This window comes from Mytilus trossulus, chromosome 7, assembly GCF_036588685.1.
Source record: "Mytilus trossulus isolate FHL-02 chromosome 7, PNRI_Mtr1.1.1.hap1, whole genome shotgun sequence".
NCBI classification, from domain to species: domain Eukaryota; kingdom Metazoa; phylum Mollusca; class Bivalvia; order Mytilida; family Mytilidae; genus Mytilus; species Mytilus trossulus.
In genome coordinates this window covers 29,097,452-29,118,689 of record NC_086379.1, presented here as the reverse complement: position 1 = coordinate 29,118,689, position 21,238 = coordinate 29,097,452, and the positions used below count along the sequence as shown (strand labels likewise).

The window sequence follows — 21,238 nt, the reverse complement described above, 5'->3', positions numbered from 1 at the left end:
ACATTTTGTATGAAGCGCGGAAGCGCTTCATTCTAAAAATATACGCACGGTCAACGCTTTTACAACCCTATAAAGTTACAAAAAGAAGTATTCAATACTTATAATTACATTTTTTAGCTAGGATTATAAAAACACGATTTTCATGAAGTTAAATTTTTAAATTCACCTGTGCACTTTATTGTGGGACCTCGTGTCATCATGAATGAAATGTTATTGTCTCATGCAACTGCTTACGGAATAACATGTGATGTGCAATTAGCCAATCAGAATAACGTATTATAATGAAACATACATCTAATGTAATTATTAAGTAATGCATGGTATAATATCTAATAGATGTAATGTTAAAAGTACAAAATAAAATATTTAGAAAATCCATTAGCTAATATCTTTGAGTGGAAATCTTTACTGACTCCCCATCCCTAGACCTATATAAGCATTGACCTTTCTTCATCAGATTTTGTTCTGTGACGTCAAACTTACATTATGATAAAAGAGGATTCTTCTTTGTAGTATCTAATATAAAAAAAATATTCATGTAAAGCTTAAAAGTCTATATCCATGTAAGCCTTAAAAAGTTTTCAAAAGCTTTCTGAACCAAACTTGTGTGAACTGTTTGTTTAAGTTAATTGCAAGCTTAGGATTTCGTGTTGGCAAATGTTACTACATTTTATATCAACACAGCTATTTTGTACATGATTTATGAGCCTAATGAAGATTTATTGAACATTTATATTTTCTAGAGGAGTCAAAAACTGTGTTTTATGGGTGCATGTCAGATGCAGCCAAAATTGCAGCATTTATGTTGCACTATAAACAGAAAGTCATTGTAATTTATGATAGATTTGATGTTGAACAGAGTTTAGATATCACCAGCTTACCCTGTTTATTGAGATCCAACTTAAAAAAAAATTGCAATCATGGTTATTAAGTGAAGGGGAAAATTTCTTCAGTACACTGTCATGTATCTGACTGAGTATATGTGTTTAATAGAAGAGCTTTAATAATTTGAAAAAAAATTAACATTTACCATATATAGGGGCCCATTGTTACCTGCCACAATATGAAAGATTTACATAAAGGCTAAATGGTTATTTTCAGCTCAAATTTAAGGATCTAGCCCAAAGTTTAGTAGCATGGTCTACTGGACTTCTACTATAGGGCATTTTATAGGGAATGGTCAACATGCTTGCTGAAAAATCTCTAGAGTTGTTATATGTGTGTGATCTGTGAATTATTGAAGAACTCTTCTATAGTATATAAAAAAAGTTTACCAGATGTCATGAATTGTTTCGAGACTTGTTGTGTTTTTTGCTCCTTAAGTTATTCATACAGTTGCTGTAACATACCCATGACCATCATATTGTCTCTGGTTTATAGTCAATTTTATTGTCAACCATACCACATGTCCTTATTATGTATTTCATCTGCAAAGCACAATAGAAAAACTAATCAAATACATATTGTTGAAAACAGAAGTCATAAAAATAGCAATATTCCATTTATATTGCGCAAAATGATAAAAGTATTCGTCTCTACACCTTGAACTGTGTCTAAGTACGAAGTTAGTTGTAATTGTCAAGGTTGCTTATAATGAGGAAAAACAAAAATTATTGAAGGTGAAATTATTATGAGGTGCCAAAAATATATTTAATAAGTATATTGGCTAATTAACGATAATTACAACAGTGATGATGTATGACTAGTTAGTTTTCAAATGGTTGACATATCCAAAGTTTGCTGTTTCAGACATTCTTATAAATCAGGGTGGGCCTGAGGCATAAAATGCATTAATTTGTAAATTTAGCTGTTGATGCTGTCAGAGTTAAGCTTCATTGCACTTTCACTGTGAGCCTTTCCAATATATCATGCTTGCATTGAAGGCTTCATATCGTAAATTTTGTCTCTGATGCTATCACTAGCAAATTTTTTAACTTTTATATAGCTTTGAAAATTGTTGACAAACTTATTTTGCTCTTAATTCTAACTTGACTTAAGAAATTGGAAATAGGTAGCAGGTTGCAATTGGTCCCATTGGATATTATATAATTTGCATTTCTATTTATCAAAATATATATTAATACGAAATTAATAACTTTTTGGCAATCTTTTTTTATTTCCAGGTTTGAAAAATCAACCAAAATCAAACCATTTCTAAGTATTTTTTTTATGAAAACATTTGAAAAGGCTTTCAAGTGATGCAAGTGGATTTAAACAACATGTACTTGTTTTAAGATTTGAACAGACAAGAATGGAGTTCTTAAGACTCAAGTTGAAAGAAAAACCTGTCCTAATAAGGTCCTTGTTACAATTAATATACACACCCAATCTTTTTTATTTTAAAAAATGGGAGAAAATGAATTTGTGACCCAGAAAACAATCACATTATAATTGCACTCAACAAACAGCTGATTTATAAGATGTTCTAATTTTGTTTGTGCCTACTTTATTTAAGACAAATTTTGATTTCTCTTTTTACTTAGAGATAGCCTGAGTGTTTGGTGATTTCTTTGTAATGAGATTTAAGTTTGATATAATCTGTTTAGTTTCCATCTGGTTGATGAGGTTTTGAGGCTCTTCATTTTGAACAGCAATGCAATTTTAGATATATTATTGCGTTTCCCCACGGTTTTAGTTTGTTACCCGGATTTGTTTTTTGTCCATGGATTTATGAGTTTTGAACAGCGGTATACTACTATTGCCTTTATTGAATTGGATTTGTCATTCACAGTATTCGATGGATACAAATAATAATTCTCATGGATTTGAAGAGTATAACTAAGTTAGCATTGAATTTTAAAATTCATGAAGTGATGCTCAAATTACCCTTTTGCTGTTTTTGGACAAAATCACATTATCGAGGAAAATACATATGCCCCCAAAATATTGGAAAATTGGGAACCTCTAAAAGTTACACAGTTCATTTGAGAACAGTTGATAAAAAAAATAACAAATATTGCGGGTTATCTTGAAAAGATTTTTTTTACACCTGAAATATTAGACCAGAAAAATGTTATGGGTATATTGAATCTTTTGATCTATATATATATATACCAAAGTAGAAAAATAACACGAAAATAAATCGTCGCGAATATGTAAAACTCTATTGTTACCTTATTAAAATACACCAAATCAGCTGGAAAATCGCGAAATTAAATAGTCGTGAAAATATAGTATCCGCGAAAATAAGTTGGTGAACAGTAGATTGGTTTATAGAAGAACCCTCATTTCCTCCTCAATACCTGCCAGGAAATACCTGTACATATTATATATACAGTGTTTTTTGTTGATTGAAAGCCAACACTTCAGCTTTTTTGTTTTGAACATCTTATTAATTACTCTTCATCATAGTAAAACTTTCCCCTGATCTATAATTTTGCTTAGTTTTTAGGTCAGTATCCTAAGGGTTTTATAGAAGATGGGAAACTAATTGTCCTGTGACCTGGTGACCTTTAATTACTCCTAATTACCTTAACATCTGTTGACCTCTATGTAGAGCCTCATTATGGCTTTGATACTCAATAATTAAGGTCTTTCCCCTACATGGGAAAGACCTTATTGTTTTTCTAATGTTTTTTTTTCTTTTTTTTCTTCCAGCATTTTTTTGGCACGCCCTCCTACCGCTTCTATTGGAGTTATCAATCCCAAAATTGAACCATCGATAGACCTCAACATGAACTTTTACCAGATGAACTTTTGTAGGATTTCACCTGCCCCTTAAGAAGTTATCTCCCTTTTATTAATTTTTTTCAACATGGTCCCCCCAAAATGTGTTTAAAGATATCATGACTTTATTTGGACAATAGGTAGATCTCACAATGATGTATTACCATATGAGGCTGCATAGGATTTCATCATCTACTTTGAGAGTTATATCCCCTTGAAGCAATTTCTTTTATTTGCATTTTTTTCAAAAAGTATCAGAGATAGAATTTAACTGAAAATGACAGCATGTATTAGAACAGAAGGCAATGTTTATAAACATAAACAATTAATTTGTTACTAACCCTTATAAGGAGTTATTTCCCTTTAAAAATTAAAAAAAATAATTCAAAAATTTTATTTCGAGAACCGGAAGTCATAGAGACTTTGAACCTTCACCAATAATCTTAAATTCATATGACCTTTAATATGCACTCAAGGTCAAAGTTCACCGAGTGCAAAAAAAAAATACGCTGCAATTTGAAGCTTACATATTAGGAAAACGATAAGACTTTGCTGCATACATACAGCGTATAAAATGTTCTTCTCGACGAGCTCTACATTTTATACATAAACTCAAAAATGTCCGACCGTCTGTTCAAAAGTTACAACGGGATGATTCTTAAAAGTAAAGTATTGTGTGTATATCTTTTTAAATGTAACAGATATCAACCTACTATAAACTGCAAAGATGATCAGTAATTCAAGACCTTCAATTTGAGGTCAATGTCAGGTCATGATTAAATTTCACCTTGACCTTCACATTATACTATGACCTTGACCTTGTGATATTTGAAAGGTCAAGTGGTCCTGAGTTGAATGGTGGTAGTCCCATGTCTCTACGACTTCCGGTTCTCAAGTTCGGTATTGCATCATATATTTGATGATTAATTGTGACCTTGGTGAACATTGAAATTGTCCCAATTCTTTTTCTATGATGTTGTCCTTTAACTGTAGATCATTTACCATTTAACAGATTTGAGATATCTGCTGTCGTTTTAGAGATAATGCAGTTTGAAATTTTGCGAGCGGTGGCATGTATTTCTGAATCAACAACAGCTTACCACTTAAAATGTTTAAGAAATTGAAGAGGTTGGCATAGTTATATGTTTGACCAAATACCAAAAATATTCCATGGGAAAAAACACCAAAAAAATCATTTTGAAATTTTCATGTTTTGCATTAACTTTGAAAGTTTCATAACTTCTATTTATATCGTTGATATTGCATCATTTTTGACACTTTGCCAAATGGGGTCAACTGATATATCAAATTGAAGGTCTCAATAAACTCTACTTAAAAATGAAAATTTGAAACCCCCTTTTCATCCAAGGGAGACGGGTGGGGTCATTTAGTGCAAACATTCAAATTTTTCAGATGGTAATGTTGTCGCATATCAAATGAAAGAACATAAAGCGAACATTTCAAATTTCAAATTCACGTCTCCCAAAAATGAGTTGGATGGGGTCATTGAGTGCAAAAAATAAATGTTCTTTTAAGGTAGGGTTGTTGTATATCAAATGAAAGGTCATGATGTGAACATTTCAAATAGCAAATTCCTGACCTCCAAAAATTAGTAAGATAGGGTTATTGAGTGCAAAAATCAACTTTTCTAGAATATGGCGTTGTCGCATATCAAATGAAAGCTCATCTACTCTATGTTACATATATAATAATTCCGATCTCAAAAATGTAGGCGGATGAGGTCATTAAGTGATAAAAGTAAAAAGTTTCAGAAGGTATGCTTGTCGTATATCAAACGAAAGGTCGTACAAAGTACATTATGAAAGCATCACTTTTACAGGAAAGACCTTTCAATTGTTTTACAAACAATTGAGATACTAGTATATTGATGATATTGGCCCCCAGCCAACATTTAATGTTTTCTTCTGTTATCTGTCCATTTCGTAGTATTTTTACAGAAATTTTGTGAAAACAGAGCACTCTATAACACAATGAAATTGGATTGAGAAGAAGTTTGGAATCATTTGATGTGTTGTCACTCCCCCAATTGTTTTAAAGGTCACTTATGGTAAATAAACTTACTTGATACATTTAGCGTTAAAAGTTTTTGAAAAAAACAAACTTTTAAAGCTATGTGTACATACCTAAAAGTATATATACCTTTTGTAGATGTGTATGGAGGGCTTCAACAGTCATAAATTTGACCATGCAAGGAATCATACGAGTCATAGGTGACAACAAAATTGAACATATATAATTTCGAACATACAAAATTTTATATTTTGTTGGGCTGTAGCCTATAAAAGCATATACATATAGTTATACAGTTTTAGGCGTTATTTGAACATTAACTGTTTGCCTTTAATTTAAGACAACCAATATCAATTTTAACTAGATTTAATGATGCTATCTTATTTGGGAGAAAGCAGTCACATGAACATAAGTGAAACCTAGTAGTTAAATCACGGTGAATCAAAGTATTGAAGGTTTTAATTTTCCTCGTCTGAATTAGAAATATATCTCTATAATATAGCACCTGACACCTATATTATATAGGTGTTATAAACTGTAAGTAATTTCATCTGTCGCCTTTTATGATTCTTATGAGTGAGTCACTCGTCTGTTTAAAAGAAAAAGCTCAATGTCATTTTGTGGGATCAAAAAGTACAAGTAAATGACAATTTGAATGTTTTAACATCTCCTAGGTTAACTTAAGATTCAAGAATGGGAAAATTTTGCAACCATAAAGTTTATTTTTAGAATGTTGGGAAGGATTTGTTGCGCTAGATCACATGGCACTTTGTTTAAATGGGAAAAATGTAATGTAATGTTCTTTTCTACAAAACCACCCTAAAAAAAATCTTATTTTGAAGTTTCCTTACGCATGCTTTGTAGAGTTGAGCAAATCTCACATGTTGCATGTTTAAGACGTCACAAGAAAATGATGTTAGAGCTAAAAAATACTTTTTGAAAATCAAAATGGAATTAATTTTGCTTTTAATTTGTGTACATTGGCAACTTAAAAAAAAAGTTTTAATGGCCCAATTTTGTACAATAGATTGTCAAGTTTTCTCAGAATCCATCAGAATAGTGCTAGTTCTTGAAATTTTCTTACATCACTAATAGTTACCTCAAAAAATCACCCCTGATATTCAGAAACCTGATTTTGGCCCTGAAAGCAAATAAAAGCCTATTTATGTCATTAAAATCTACAGGGTAATTATTATTGTTGGTATACCGCATGTACTGTGGGGTTACTTGTCACTTACCCATAGTAAATCATATAATTTATATACTTGTGTCCTTGATTCTAGGACAGCCTACTCAGCTTAATCAGGAGGTCAATGTTTCAATTCATAGCTATTGACTAAGAATATAGTACTTTTATTATCTGCTTCTCTGCTGAAAATTTTTACTTGTAAATGAAAGAACAAAAGCTGGTCCAATAAAGAAACAAATTATTGTGTCTTATTGGTGTGACAAGTCTTCATGCTAATTATTTCTTCCCAATCTACCATTCAACTGATTGTTCATTGGCTTGTTCAACCATGCAGACAATGTAAATTATGTAAATTATAAATCTATCAGCTGTAAAAAATATTGATCTACGCATCACATCCATGTATTGACATCGACTTCGGGTTCAGTTTCTTTTCAAAACAACAGCTCAAAACAATGTGGTATCATCAATCTTCTAGGCAAAACAATGTGTCTGGGACTCAGGGGATACCATCAGGACGCGTCCCAGGGACTTAGGGGCTTTAAAAAATTATGCTTCCAGCTCGATTTCCATGCGTCCAGGACGTGTATGCGCGTCTTAACAAGAACCCTGTATTGTTAAAGATAGGGCTAAATATTTCTGTGTAGTACAATGCAGGGTACCTCAAATACATTAGAATGGTTGAGTTAAGAAAATGCTTGACATCCATCCGTCCATGAATCCTTAGTCTTCTAATTTGTTTGTATCATACCTCAATTTTTGGGTTGCCAGTATATAATTCTGAATTTTAATTACTATGAAATATGTATATTCTATCTTTAATCCATTGACCACCAAAATCCAATATACATTTACTAATTAATTTCCATCATCCCTCAGCCAATTTATTCAGAATTAATTTGGAAACCTCACCCATACCTTATGGATAACTCAAGATTGCTTTAATGGCTCGTTGTAGATTAAAATAAATGAAGACTGAACAGTTTATCAGTCAAAATTACAATTTTATGATGAATCTTGAAATTATAGACAGATTTATAAAATCATATAGATTGGATCCACCCTTATTGTCATTGGAGATAGTGTCATCTGGATATAAGTAACATAAGATTCTGTTTACTCCGCCATAAAATTCAGGTCTCAGAAAGTCAAGTACGTAATGGTCAGCATAATATCTATAAGGCGAAATTTAGTTTGAAATGTTCTTTGGAAGTTATTACAGATAAATGAGGTATTATTGTGTTCTGGCCATTGTTTAGCATGTTTAGGAATAATCAGTTGCACAAGTGTTATAAAGTTTTAATGGAATTTAAATAATGATTTTATTCATACTTTCACTGGACTGTAAACTAACTGAGATTATGATATATTATATAAGTGGAGATATACATGGATATTGGTCAGTCATGCTTTACTTACAGTTGTTCATAGTATATAATTTTGATTAAATTAAAAGTGGTATTTGGGTTCTGTTTATATATACTTAAGTTTTTAGAAGGAATACACAATATCTCTTTATAAGGTGAATAAATGTGTTATAAATAGAAAAATATATATGTTTTAGTTATTGTTCTGCTTTGGTTAATATTACATTGTAGTGGGTAAACCTATTATGGTTTACTTTTACAAATTGTGACTTGGATGGAGAGTTGTCTCATTGACACTCATACAACATCTTTTTATATCTAGCTAACATTTTAAAACTAACTTTAATCATTGGCAATCATACCACATCTTCTTTTTTATAATTAATGTTTTCTTTTTATCATTGTAGATACTCGCTCACTAGATGGCCCAAAGACCTACACACGTATTATCCCGTCACACGAATATGATTTACCAGAAACTTATCCATCCCTCACCAAAGATTCAAAAAGCAGTAAAAGTAATAAACATAAACACAGAATGGAAATAAATAGTCGTTCAGGCATGAATGAGGACAGGGCAATTGATCGGCAAAGAGAATATGACCGTCTCAAAACCGAGTGTGAAAATGCCATGGCCGAAGTTCAGTCCTTGAAACGACAACAGGAAGAAACTGTTAAACGATACAATCACGCTTTAAAAGACACAGACAGTTATCAGCAAAAATACAAATCGGTTCTCTTACAGTTACAACATGCTAGAGACGAAATTGACAATTGGAAATCACAATGTGAAGATTTACGTAGTTTTCAAAATGTGTCCGGAAATGATTCATCTGGAAGTGACATATTTGAAAATCAGGCGGAAAGGTATGCCAATATTTTAGGAAAATTCAAAGAATCTGAAAGTAAGGTTAGACTTCTAGTGGAGGATAATATGAAACTTAGAAAACAATTTGAATCTGTTTCACTGGATAAGGAATCTGCTTTTGCCGAGAGAAATGGTTTGAAGCAGCAGTGTACAGCAGCCATTCGAGATCTAGCAAAAGTGACACAACAAAGAGATGACTTGATAAAAGAAAATCATAAAGTAAATTCGGAATTTCTGTCGAAAGTGTCAAAACTACATAAAGAGTGTGAGGAGGCTAAACAGGACCAATATCTTGTTTTATCTGAAAGGGATAATGTTCTGAAGGAAATTAACCAATTACAAGATGAGGTTAATGAATCGAGGCAAAAAATCGAAACAATGGAAAAAGAGAAGAAATTCTCCATAGAAGAAATTGATAAGTTAAAGTTAGAAATGTCACAAATTAAAAAGGAACGTGAACAATTATTCAAAGATCGTAACGACATATATGATAAATATGGCGACTTAATATCGAAGAAGGATCAGATTGAAATGCAGAGGAATGAATATAGGAAAGATTTCAATCTTGCTAAACAAGAAAGAGACATGGCAATCAAGGAGAGTCAGGAAGCACTCATGGAAAAGGAAAGAATACTAAGGGAAACTTATGAACGAGAGAGAAGTAGGAAAGAGGAGGCAGAAGACCGTGATCACGATTCCAAAGAAACGGAGAAATTGAAGAAAATGATAGAAAAGTTACAAAACGATTTACATGGTAGGTGCTTGGTGTTTATATTTGGGTAAGGGTTGATTCTTTGTTAATCTGTCTTAGGTTGACCATATAACCAGATAAACCTGTACTCTAACAAAGTTTTAAAAAAAAAGAACAATGATAAGAAATTGTTACACTTAAAGATCTACTAAAGATCAGGTTCAAAAGAGAAAAAAATTGGGCTATGAAATAACACATGAATTATAGAATTTAATACCTTATAAAATCTCTTTGGTGAACTTAGAAAACGTAAAGAATTATACAAATTGACTTGAAAGAAAATACAAAAAAAAAATAATGAAAGATTATTAGGTAAGTTGAATCTTAATTGTCTGAAACTTACAAAGAAAGCACACTTTGGGAGCATTAGAAACAGAAAAAATAAATTATATATAATATAATGCACTTCTCTGGCACATGGGCATGCATAATGCGTGCATTCCTAATTCAAACCTTTTAAAAGCCTGCAAATTTGGTGTGCAATGTCAGAAAATATAACATTTGCAGTGCCTAAAATGAAATCAGATATACTTGAATAAAACACTTCAATTGCAGATACATGTGCATACATTTATTATTCAAACATAATGACAGAAATAACAATTGACCTTCATGTACTTTACCTACATGATCTACCTGTATGACTAGTGTAAAACATGTAAAGAGAAAACAGGTACACTTTTTATTGTACACCTGGCAAGTGTAAACATTATTTATTTATGTGACAACCAAAGCATGACATGAATGGATCCATAGCCAACAACTATGTCAATACAATAATGAGACTTTTTTACCATTTCAATTAACCCTTCCTTTGATCAGCGGTATGAATTAAGCAAATGACCAGGTTCGGTGATTGACCGACTTCAAGGTTTACCACAGTGGTTCGGTAAAACTATCGACTCTTTGTTTATAAGTGGTAACAACTCACCCTCAAGTGTTTACAGTATACTTATCTTTTACTTACAAATAACAAGTGCTTCCGAACTTATTCAGGGTTGTTAAGAGACACTTTTGATGAGCAAGGCTTTTTGTGTTTTTCTTTCAAGTGGGGGTGTTACTGTTTTATAAGAATTAAACATTTTACAATTGTACTTCTACTCTTTTTTTCTTATTATTGCTAATTAAATGTGGTTTATAACTACATACACTAATGTCATTTAAAAGTTGTCAAAGATAAAATGGTTCACATTCATACAGTTGCTATCAAAACTTAAACATGCTTCTCTGTAATTTGGAATATTATTAAAAAAAATATCCAAAATGCAATGGTTTTATAATTGAATAACAGAACATTTTAAGGACCCATGAGTTTCTAAATATGACTTTTATTTTTTGTATACTCAGGTATGAAATAGTGAAAAAAATCAGAAATACTAGCAGTCATGGCATGTAGATAAGAATAAGATGATTTTGATCACCTGTGTTTTAGTTTTATAATTATAATTTTAAATTTTGCCCAACACAAAAGTACAGTTTTCATTTGGGCCCCATTTTACAGAGTCATGCATGGTAACAATTGCCTTCATTAGACTTATAAAAATGTATGATGAAATTAGGTTAAGTATCTGATCATGTACAAATGATGCAAGGATAGTTTCATAAAGAAAGGGAAACATGAAACTGCTTTGAGACAAAGGTCTTTTATAGCCTTGAACCTGTGTCAGACAACAATTTGGAAAATACATGTCATATACATAATTCTTTGTAAACAAATGAAATTATTGACATGTCTTAAGCATGCATTCAATGCAATGCAAAAATTATACTCAGATGTATAAACCGTTTCATGTGGTTGACTACTTGCTATACATGAAAGTCCCAAGATAGCTATAGCCTGAACATGATTTCCCTTGAGACATATACATATATATATAGTATATATACATCTGTTTTCTTTTATTGTTTGATTATGTCAAGATTTTGACACTCTATGTGGTTGTCCTCTCTATACGAGGTTACATTTCCCCCCTGTAGAAAAGTACAATGTCCCCTATTGTTTGTTGTGAAAGTGGTTATTGATAACGCTCAGTGTTTCCCAGGCACTTATGTTGAAGTAGGTTGTAATGGTATATAGTCTATTTATAGATCATAGAGGAAGTACTCCCGTAATGATCCGTCACAACATTCGTCAGTTGAAGTATAATGTTTCCTATAGGGAGCATACACTGTTTCCTATTACATTGTGAAAAATAGGAAACATTACACTGTTATCAATAGTGATAAACAATGCCCTGTATCCCTGTACAAAAACAAAAATAATCTGACTGTTTCCCTTTATACTTGATACTGCTGTTCAAAGGCATACAATGAGAGGTGCAGGCATCAACATTACTGTACAATTACTAGACAGGAAACCAGTGTACAATACTTATATTGCTTTAGTCTATTATAAATTGCTAATGCATGATCCCTAATGTTCCAGAATTTGAGGGCTTGGCCACATGCCCACTTGCCCAGGGATGTAATATTTCTATTGGGTCTGGAAGAATTTAAGTTTCCTCAGGAATTAGTAGTCAATAATGACTCAATGTTTATTGCTAAGGACAGTCCATTAACTCATCAAAAGTTAGGGAAAAATACCAACATCATGAACATTGAATGATCATGATTCCCAAATAAAATTTGAAACAACACTGACATGTTTTTTTCAATATGCATATTTCATCTGGTATTTTCTGTGCAATTTAATACATAAACACCTATTTACCAAATGAGGCTAAATTTGGAAATTTATTTAAAAGAATAAATTATTGTATTTCAGATGCATTGGGTGAAGTTGAAAAGTACAAAAAGAGCAGAGACTGGGCCTTAAGTTGTCGAGAGAAGAGCTTGCAGGAATGTGACAGTATCAGAACTCTTGGTGAGAACTTACGACGTCAGAGGGACCGAGCAGACAATGAGAAGGCTCAGGCTCTGAGGGATTACGATAACCTGAAGAAGCAGAAAGATGAGGCAGTACGGGAACTAAAGGAAATAAGGTATGTAGCCTTGATTAAGTCATTAACATGATTTATTTATCATTATACATGTTCTCTTAATTGCTCATGTTATTTGTTAGTCATCATGTTATATTATGATAATGAAACTAACACTTATCTAATTATTGAAATTGACATATACTATTTTGGGATAGAGCCACTCAAACTGTCATGCCTGTACTTATAAAATGTTGCTTCTGAGAAACATGGTCCAATCCTTTCTTTTGTAGATACAAATGAAGTTCAAATATAAATCTCAAATACTTGAAATTGTTTCAATTTTATTTCATGCATAGATTTAATCCAATCTTTCTCTAGACAATGCAGACTTTCATACTTTTATATCTTGTATTTGCAATTTTTTTAGCCACTGGTTGATTTTGAGCTGGACATAAATTGTATAGACATTATGTATATTTTTACCTTGAAATGGTTCATGTGGTTGGTTTGCTGTCTCCTGAATGTACATGTATACACAATATTTCTTAATAAAAAAAAATCTTTTTAAATAATTATGTTTTATTTTTCTGCTTGAACTTATTATAATTGATAAGAATTTTGTAAAAACACTATCACTGCTAGAGGGTTAGTTTAAACATTTATTTATAGTGGATTGGGAAACAAGTTTTGCAACTTATATTAATCCCTTTCCACTTTGAGGGTGCGAGTGCTGCCTTGTAGCGGCATTAGCCTACTCTTTTTCGAAATCTACAAGGGTGTCTTTAACGTGCAAGAGATGTGGCTCTCTCTTAACACGGGTCAGCCATTTATCATCCCTTTCCGACGGACTATCATCGTTTCCTCAAGACCATACTCGCAGATGGTGTCAAGGGAGAGCCGAAAATTGAGTTCCTGAAATTTCCATCCCAAACGGGAATCGAACCAGGAACCTTTGTGTTAGTAGTGCTAGAGGGTTGAGCGAGCATGATGTAAAACATATGATTATGTCTTTAAAGTATTACGGTAAATGTAGATACAAAAAAAATTAACCCAGCCAAATTCTATTGGTCACTGTATGTTATATTTGTTTTTGTTTGAATTGTGTCACATTGTTATGTTAGGTCAAGGCTATATGGTACAGTATTTGGACTCCAGTGTGTAATTGGCACCCATACCCTATGTTCTGATTTATATACCTTATGTTTTTATTTTTAGGGAGAAATATGAAGCCATGGTAGAAAAAGAAGCAAGGAAAAGCCAGCTGAATGGAGTAGGACACAATCATAGCCGAGATTCAGCCATTGATGCAGACTTACAGGAATGGGAGACAGAAACGCAGGAAATAGAAATCGTACGTAGATTTGCACCTTCTACAAAATTACTGCATACATTTATAATAGAAATCATGGGGAGATTTACACCTTCGACAAAATTACTGCATACATTTATAACTGTAGGAAAAATGATAAAAACACATGGTTGAACTTAATGAGATTTATACTTTGGGGAAGGAAATAGGAAATTACTGCTGATTAAAGTCTAATAACAAAATTACAAAAAGCATAAACCCATCATAAATACTGAACATTAAAAACAGAACAAATATTGAACATAAAAAATGAAATTATCTTACATTGGGATTTGAATATTCAAATTTGGATTTGCTCCAATTTTAAGATGACCTGCTGTAGGGGGATCCAGCCATTTCTAAAAGGCAAGGGGGAAAGGGGTGTTCAACCCAAGGATTAAAGTAGGGTGTTAACCATATATCCCCTTTTAAAGCATTGATCATAAACAAAAGGGGGTTCCAACCCCCAGAAACCATTAGAATTTTACAAAAGATCTCATACTACTTCAGCTGATCCTAAATTTATCAGTTTAATGTTTTATTTTTCAGGGAGGATTAAATCCAGAAAATTTAGGATTTGATTTGTGTGGAGGAAAAGAGGACCCACAGTGTGCTAGTGACAATTCTATCTTAGTCAGTTATGTCAAAGCATCTAGTCCTGCTGATGGAAAGTTAAGGTAACACAAGTACCCACAATGCCCCAGTGATAATTCTATCTTAGTCAGTTATGTCAAAGCATCTAGTCCTGCTGATGGAAAGTTAAGGTAACACAAGTACCCACAATGCCCCAGTGACAATTCTATCTTGGTCAGTTATGTCAAAGCATCAAGTCCTGCTGATGGAAAGTTAAGGTAACACAAGTACCCACAATGACCCAGAGACAATTCTATCTTAGTCAGTTATGTCAAACCATCTAGTCCTGCTGATGGAAAGTTAAGGTAAGGCCAAGTACCCACAATTCCTCAGTGACAATTCTAAGTACAACATAGGCATTCTCTTTTATCAACTCATAAGAAATATAATCATTCTCTTTGTTAGCCAATTTAATTTCACCGAGCATTTACTTGCTGATTCAATGGAAGAGTGATTTCATCATGTTGAATAATTTCAGATATATTGTTGCTTAGGTTATTTTCGAGATATTGATTACAATTAGTACTCTCTGATTTTCTTCGAATAAGAATAAACTGTTTAGTGTCTTGATAATGAGTCTTTTCAGCAATATTCATATTCATACTAATATTATTGACTTTTAGCATAGACATGATAAATATTGTTCAAAAATCCATTAGTTATTAAAACATGGCTAAACTAGTAAATCTCAATATTTAGAGATAGACATAAAAGCATTTGGGATCCAGTAACAAATAGATAATAATTACGCGAATGTGTCGTCCCAACTCATTAAGTCAAACATTTAGACGTAAGGTGTAGGTCAATGAAGTAACAACCAAACAAACAGCTCAACCCCTGCCACCTTCAAGGTATTCATCCATTAAACATTTTATGAGTGACTTAATTATAATTGTTTTGCATTTTTCTTTTTCAGAGTAAATGATGTGATTGTACAGATAAACAACATTGATGTCACAAATTTTGACAAGCGATCAGCTTTACAAGTTCTCAGGAATTCTTCTTCTAGTGTAGCTTCATTTGTAAGTAGAATATAAAAATAAGAATATGTGGATGCAAATAAGAATAAGAATAAGAATAAGAATATTTTATTATTCCAATCAAGGGCCCTTGATGGGCAGCATAACATGTACACATAGAACAATACATCATGATTTGTAACAGAAAAACATTTTTATATAATAAAATGAAATATTGAAAAAAGTTCAGACAAATGTTATTATCTTCATTCTATATCTATAAAGTGAGGAAATATGACAACTCTCCACCAGTTCAAATTGACATTGGAGTTAGCAACTATAGATAAGTGTACCGCCTTCAACAACACACAAAACACATACCACATAACATGCTATAAAAAGCCCCAAAATAACAAATGTAAAACAATACAAATTGGAAAATGAATGTGAAATATATCATAGGGGGATCATGTTGAACAACATATAAATATAACAGAGAATCATCAAAAATAAGTTTATTAAAAATTCTAGAATGAAGATAGATTTTGAATTTAAATCTCCACAGGGATTTTGTTATGTAAACAAACACAAAATGTGTGTATTGTCCAATATCAAGGTACTTTAAGCAATCATTATTTTAATTTTGCTTTTCACACAACTTCAATTGGTACATGCGTCTACAACCTGACATTTGACCATTCTGGAACGGTTAGGGCTGTTCCAGAAAATACTATGTCCCCCCCCCCCCCCCCCAGGGAAGGCAATTTTTTTTAAATATTATGTGGGTGGTTGTATTTGAAATACCAAAATGCAAAGGGAGTGCTGTTCTAATTAAATTTTATTTCTGTGGGTGGTGGGGGTTAAAAAAAAGTGCGGTCCCTGGGGAGGGGGGGGGACATAGTATTTTCTGGAACAGCCCTTAAGATATTACCCTGTTTAGTTTGGAATAAGAAAAGCAGATTTACCATTCTACTTATTAAGCTCTGACTAGATATTTATTCTTCTATATTTAGATTTTTATTGAAGTATGAATTTCATCAGGTTCTATTCAAACAGTTGTTTGGTTTAGATCAATATCAATATTGCTCATTTGAATCAGCTGAAACAGCCTCAGTACTTTTGAACAATATTGTTTTCAACATCTGTCACAAGAAAATTAATTTATTCGTCTGCGGTTATGTTTTAAATAATTCCAATCCTTTTACATAATAGGGAAAACATATTGGAAACACAATAGCTTTGTAAACAGAAATGGAATAGATTTGTTTTTATTTGTGGTTACTTAGTCAGACTTGAATTTAATAATCATACGGCATTTGTTTATTAGCTTGAAACTCTAGTTGTATTTCATAGAATCGGGTCAAGTGTATTAAACTTATATAACTAACTTATTATTTGAGTCTGATTTGGTTTTCCTCTAATTTTCACAAATTTGATACATTTACAAATACAGAAAATAATGATAGACAAATAAAAATTTGAAAAAAATATTTATCAATTCAGGACATGGCTTTAATATTATAGTAACTGTAAATTGTTTAGATGTGTTCTTGTATAAATAAAATGAAATGTGTGGTGAATGTCAAAGAAACAGTAACTCAACAGCACACAAAAAACACCAGAAGAAACATTCAATCTGTCAATTCTTTTTATAAGAATAAGAATTTTATTAGTCTAAAATCCAAACAATAATAAAAACAAAAATACACAACAAAAACAAACAAACAGACAGTGGCATATTAATTACAAAACGATAGTCATTATACACTACAAACATGTAGCATTGAAAGAAAAACAAAAACATAGATTATTAGTATTAATTATAATACTATTTTTGACAGCATGCCTCCTCTTTAAAATTATCAATTAAAATATTATGCATATGTTACAAAAAAATATGTTATAATATATATAACATTATAAGTTGAGCCATCAATTACACAGTTCATATATTGACATTATAATTGTTTCTCTCATTATACATTTCACTTATGTAGTTAACAATGATAAGTAAAATATCACATTCTTCGCAGGAAAATATAAAATCAAATTTGTTTTCTTCACTCATTGAATTAAAACAGGAGACAATACTAGATATTCTATCAAACATTTTGATTCTAGTTTTATTAATTTCTGAACATGTTATGATAAAATGAAATTCATCTTCCACCTCTTTATGGCATAAAGGACATATTCTATTTTCTAAAGCTGTTTTGTTGTATCTACCACGTTCAACAGCCAGCCTACTATTACTTATTTTAGCATAATTTTTTGTAACATTTTAATCTAAATTCAATAAAAGGTACTTTTCTAGTTCATACTTTACTTTAAATTTTCTGTAGGTTCTTAGTTTATTTCCATTTATTGAATTATCATCATTAAAGAGACAATTTCTCCAAAATATAATGTAATTTTCATTCAGCTTCTTCACGAAGGCTAAAAGTAATCTTTTTTTTTTTAAAGTACATTGATTTTCCCAAACATGAGTGAAATTCAATTTTGAAAGTAGCATTTCAACTTTTTAAGCAAATCCATCATTTAACTGACATGACTGACTGTAAATATGAATATAATGGATGTCAATGAAAAAAAGTTATAAAGAAATTTAGATCAAAGATTTGCTATAACTGTAACACATTAATTTGATAACCTAAATGAATTGTTATTAAAATTGTCATTTCAGTTGGTAAGAAGAAGAAGATGCATAACTCCGAGAACCTGGCAACCATTACAACTGAGTGTCATGCTTGGCAAAGGTTGGTATTGAAAATAAAATAGATGAAGTTATCTGGAATTTACTTCATTGTCTCTCAGAAATCAAGAATCCTGGTGATAAACAAGCTGTTCAATTATGTGTATACCTTTGCATGGTCATTAAAGTAATAGGAAACTTGTGAAAAAATGTGATTGTTTGTACACTATGTTTGAATATACCATTGAAAGTTTCTATCCACACATAATCATACTTTTTTGCTGCTACACTTTCCCATGTAAGTTTGGACAAAATTTAATAGGGCATTAAACATTGTTAGAAGGTTAACACTGGCTCAAGTGTTTTGATAGAATATTTATCTCTCAAATACAGTTAATAGAAAACTTTTGCAATCCCATTGTGAGAATACATGACCTAGGTAGAGATCTAGTTAGGTCATGTATGTACCCCTTAGTGAGATAATCAACCTATTTAATCAAAATGAAAAAAATGAGTAGTGGTGTTTGACCTGTGAAGGCATTGGCAAAATAAAATTAAGATTTTAAGAGCAAAAATATACTTTAAAACATTTGTCATTCAAAAAAGTACTTCCTGACTTGGTATAGGTATTTTCTTGTGAAGAAAACGGTCAATTTAACCTGATTTTGTGGCATTACTTTGTCTTCATTGGCTTTTTACATTTCTAATTGGACATGATGTTCATTATTTGTTTCAGACCTTGGATTACATATAGAGCAAGGGCTATACATTAGTAGGATCACCCCAGGATCTATTGTTGCCAAGGAGGGAATTCTTACCACAGGAGACAGAATTGTTTGTGTAAGTCATGTAAACATTTTACTTAGAATGAGACTGTGACCTATAATACAAATAATGAAGCAAGAACAAGAAAATAATCCATGAAACTGCTGGTAAAAGCTGCTGTGGCATTATTTGTGTGTATACTTTAAGCTAGAATCATTTCTTGATATTTTGTTTCAGCAGTAAGCTGAAAGAAGATGACTAAAAAACACTGCACTTTATCCATTATATCTCCAACTTTTTACTTTAAAGTTGGCTGCTGAGATCACTATTCATGGGGTTTTGGTTGGTCCTAGTTCATATTTGTTTCTGCAGTGTGCATCAATGGTTTCACACAGTTTGGAATTAGTACATGTACTTTAGCTATCCCACGGAAAATAGTAAAACTTCAAAATCACGGTGAAGTCCTTCTTAAAAGTTTTCATGGATGATACTCTCAGCCCCTGCATAGATCTAATCCAAATATCAATCTATAAGAATATTTGAACAGTTGAACTGAATAACACATAGATAATCTCTCATGAGAATTATTGTATAAATTATTTGTATTTTTGATGATAGAGAATTCACAATTTAACATTTTCTTCTTTCTTTTAACAGGTGAATGGCCGCTCAGTAGAAAATTTAACTCCAAAGGAATTAATAAAAGTTTTAGAAGATTGTAAGGATCCAGTGTCCTTAGATATTTGGAGGCAGACGACATTTAATTCTGCTGCCTCTTCACCGACACCAATTATACAAACCATAATATCACCGAAAACCGAACAAATGACCTATTCAAAACCAGAAACCATATCTGTAAAAAGAAACGCCTGGGAACCAAATAGTTCTCCAGATAATAATAAAAACTTAAAAAGTAGTGAATCCCAAACTGACACTATTAAACAAAACGATTCCAAGTTTTTAAACGGGAGTAATCGACACAAAGAAAATGACCATAAACATGATAAACAAGGATTGTTAAAAAAGTTTTTTGGTGGTAATACACGAATGGGAAAAAATCATGATAAACCACATAATTTGGAAGAATCAAGTCATGTGTTGCCAATGACAACATCACATATATCCTCACAGCAGACGACAGATGATGACTTTTGGAAAGACCTTGGATTACACCCAGGAATGATGGACAAAAAGAATGATCACTTCCAAAAGTCCAGCCGGAAACGTGAATATGAAGTAGATAATGGCACTTGGCCAAAGTGTAATAGGATTATTCCCCCTCAGGTGAATGGAACTGTGATGGTTCCATCTCCTCGCAAAAAGCAGGAAAGACCAAGTATTCTGACATCTAATTTAGATGGATCTCAAAAAGTGCCACCAGATCCTCCGGAGAGGACCATTTCTTCATATGAAGCTGTTCGTCATAGTCCTCAAAGTTCTGATTCTACTGTGAAATACCACCATAGTCCACAGAGTAGTGATTCCACAGTACGTCGTTACCCTTCTTATTCTCCTGTTAGTTCACCAAAACCAAGGATTAAGTCATCACAGTTTCCACAAAATTCTGTTATGACGACCAGCATGCCACCATACTCTTCCTATAGTCATGACAATTCATTTCTGCCACCGCGAAAGACAGTGTCTCCAAACAGGAATTCATATATTTCACAGAAGGCATATCCTTCTAAAAGTAGACACCCTGAAGTGCCATCCACTTATTCAAGGGACATAATCCGAGAACCTGGAGTAAATAATAAACCTGTAAGACGGCGCCCTGTTGAACGTGACAACAAGGAGCGCCGTCATCATTATTCAGGACATTCAGGACCACATTCTAGATCTAGTCATCCATTTAACACATCAACAGATTCACAAAGTAGTCGAATGTCCACTTCAAGTCCAAGATGGTCAAGTGAAACATCAACATTTGATTCATTACATTCACCGCCATATTTATCAGAGAGAGTACCGTCAACGAGTTCATTCCCGTCAAGTAGAGGCAGCCATTATGGGTAAATATATTTGATGTTCCCTGCCAAACAAAGTTT

General features: G+C 32.2%; 1 protein-coding gene across 2 annotated transcripts in view; it reads left to right on the top strand.

Annotated features, from left to right (window-relative positions):
• Positions 1–21,238, top strand: part of LOC134724899 (disks large homolog 5-like) — a 58,464-nt gene that overhangs the window by 23,930 nt on the left and 13,296 nt on the right. For both annotated transcript variants that reach the window (XM_063588236.1, XM_063588237.1), the window contains 8 exons: positions 8,661–9,875; positions 12,637–12,853; positions 14,009–14,144; positions 14,691–14,818; positions 15,691–15,796; positions 18,417–18,489; positions 19,162–19,265; positions 19,848–21,202. In XM_063588236.1, the coding sequence (XP_063444306.1) occupies positions 8,661–9,875; positions 12,637–12,853; positions 14,009–14,144; positions 14,691–14,818; positions 15,691–15,796; positions 18,417–18,489; positions 19,162–19,265; positions 19,848–21,202 (3,334 nt within the window). The remainder of the gene's footprint in view (positions 1–8,660; positions 9,876–12,636; positions 12,854–14,008; positions 14,145–14,690; positions 14,819–15,690; positions 15,797–18,416; positions 18,490–19,161; positions 19,266–19,847; positions 21,203–21,238) is intronic.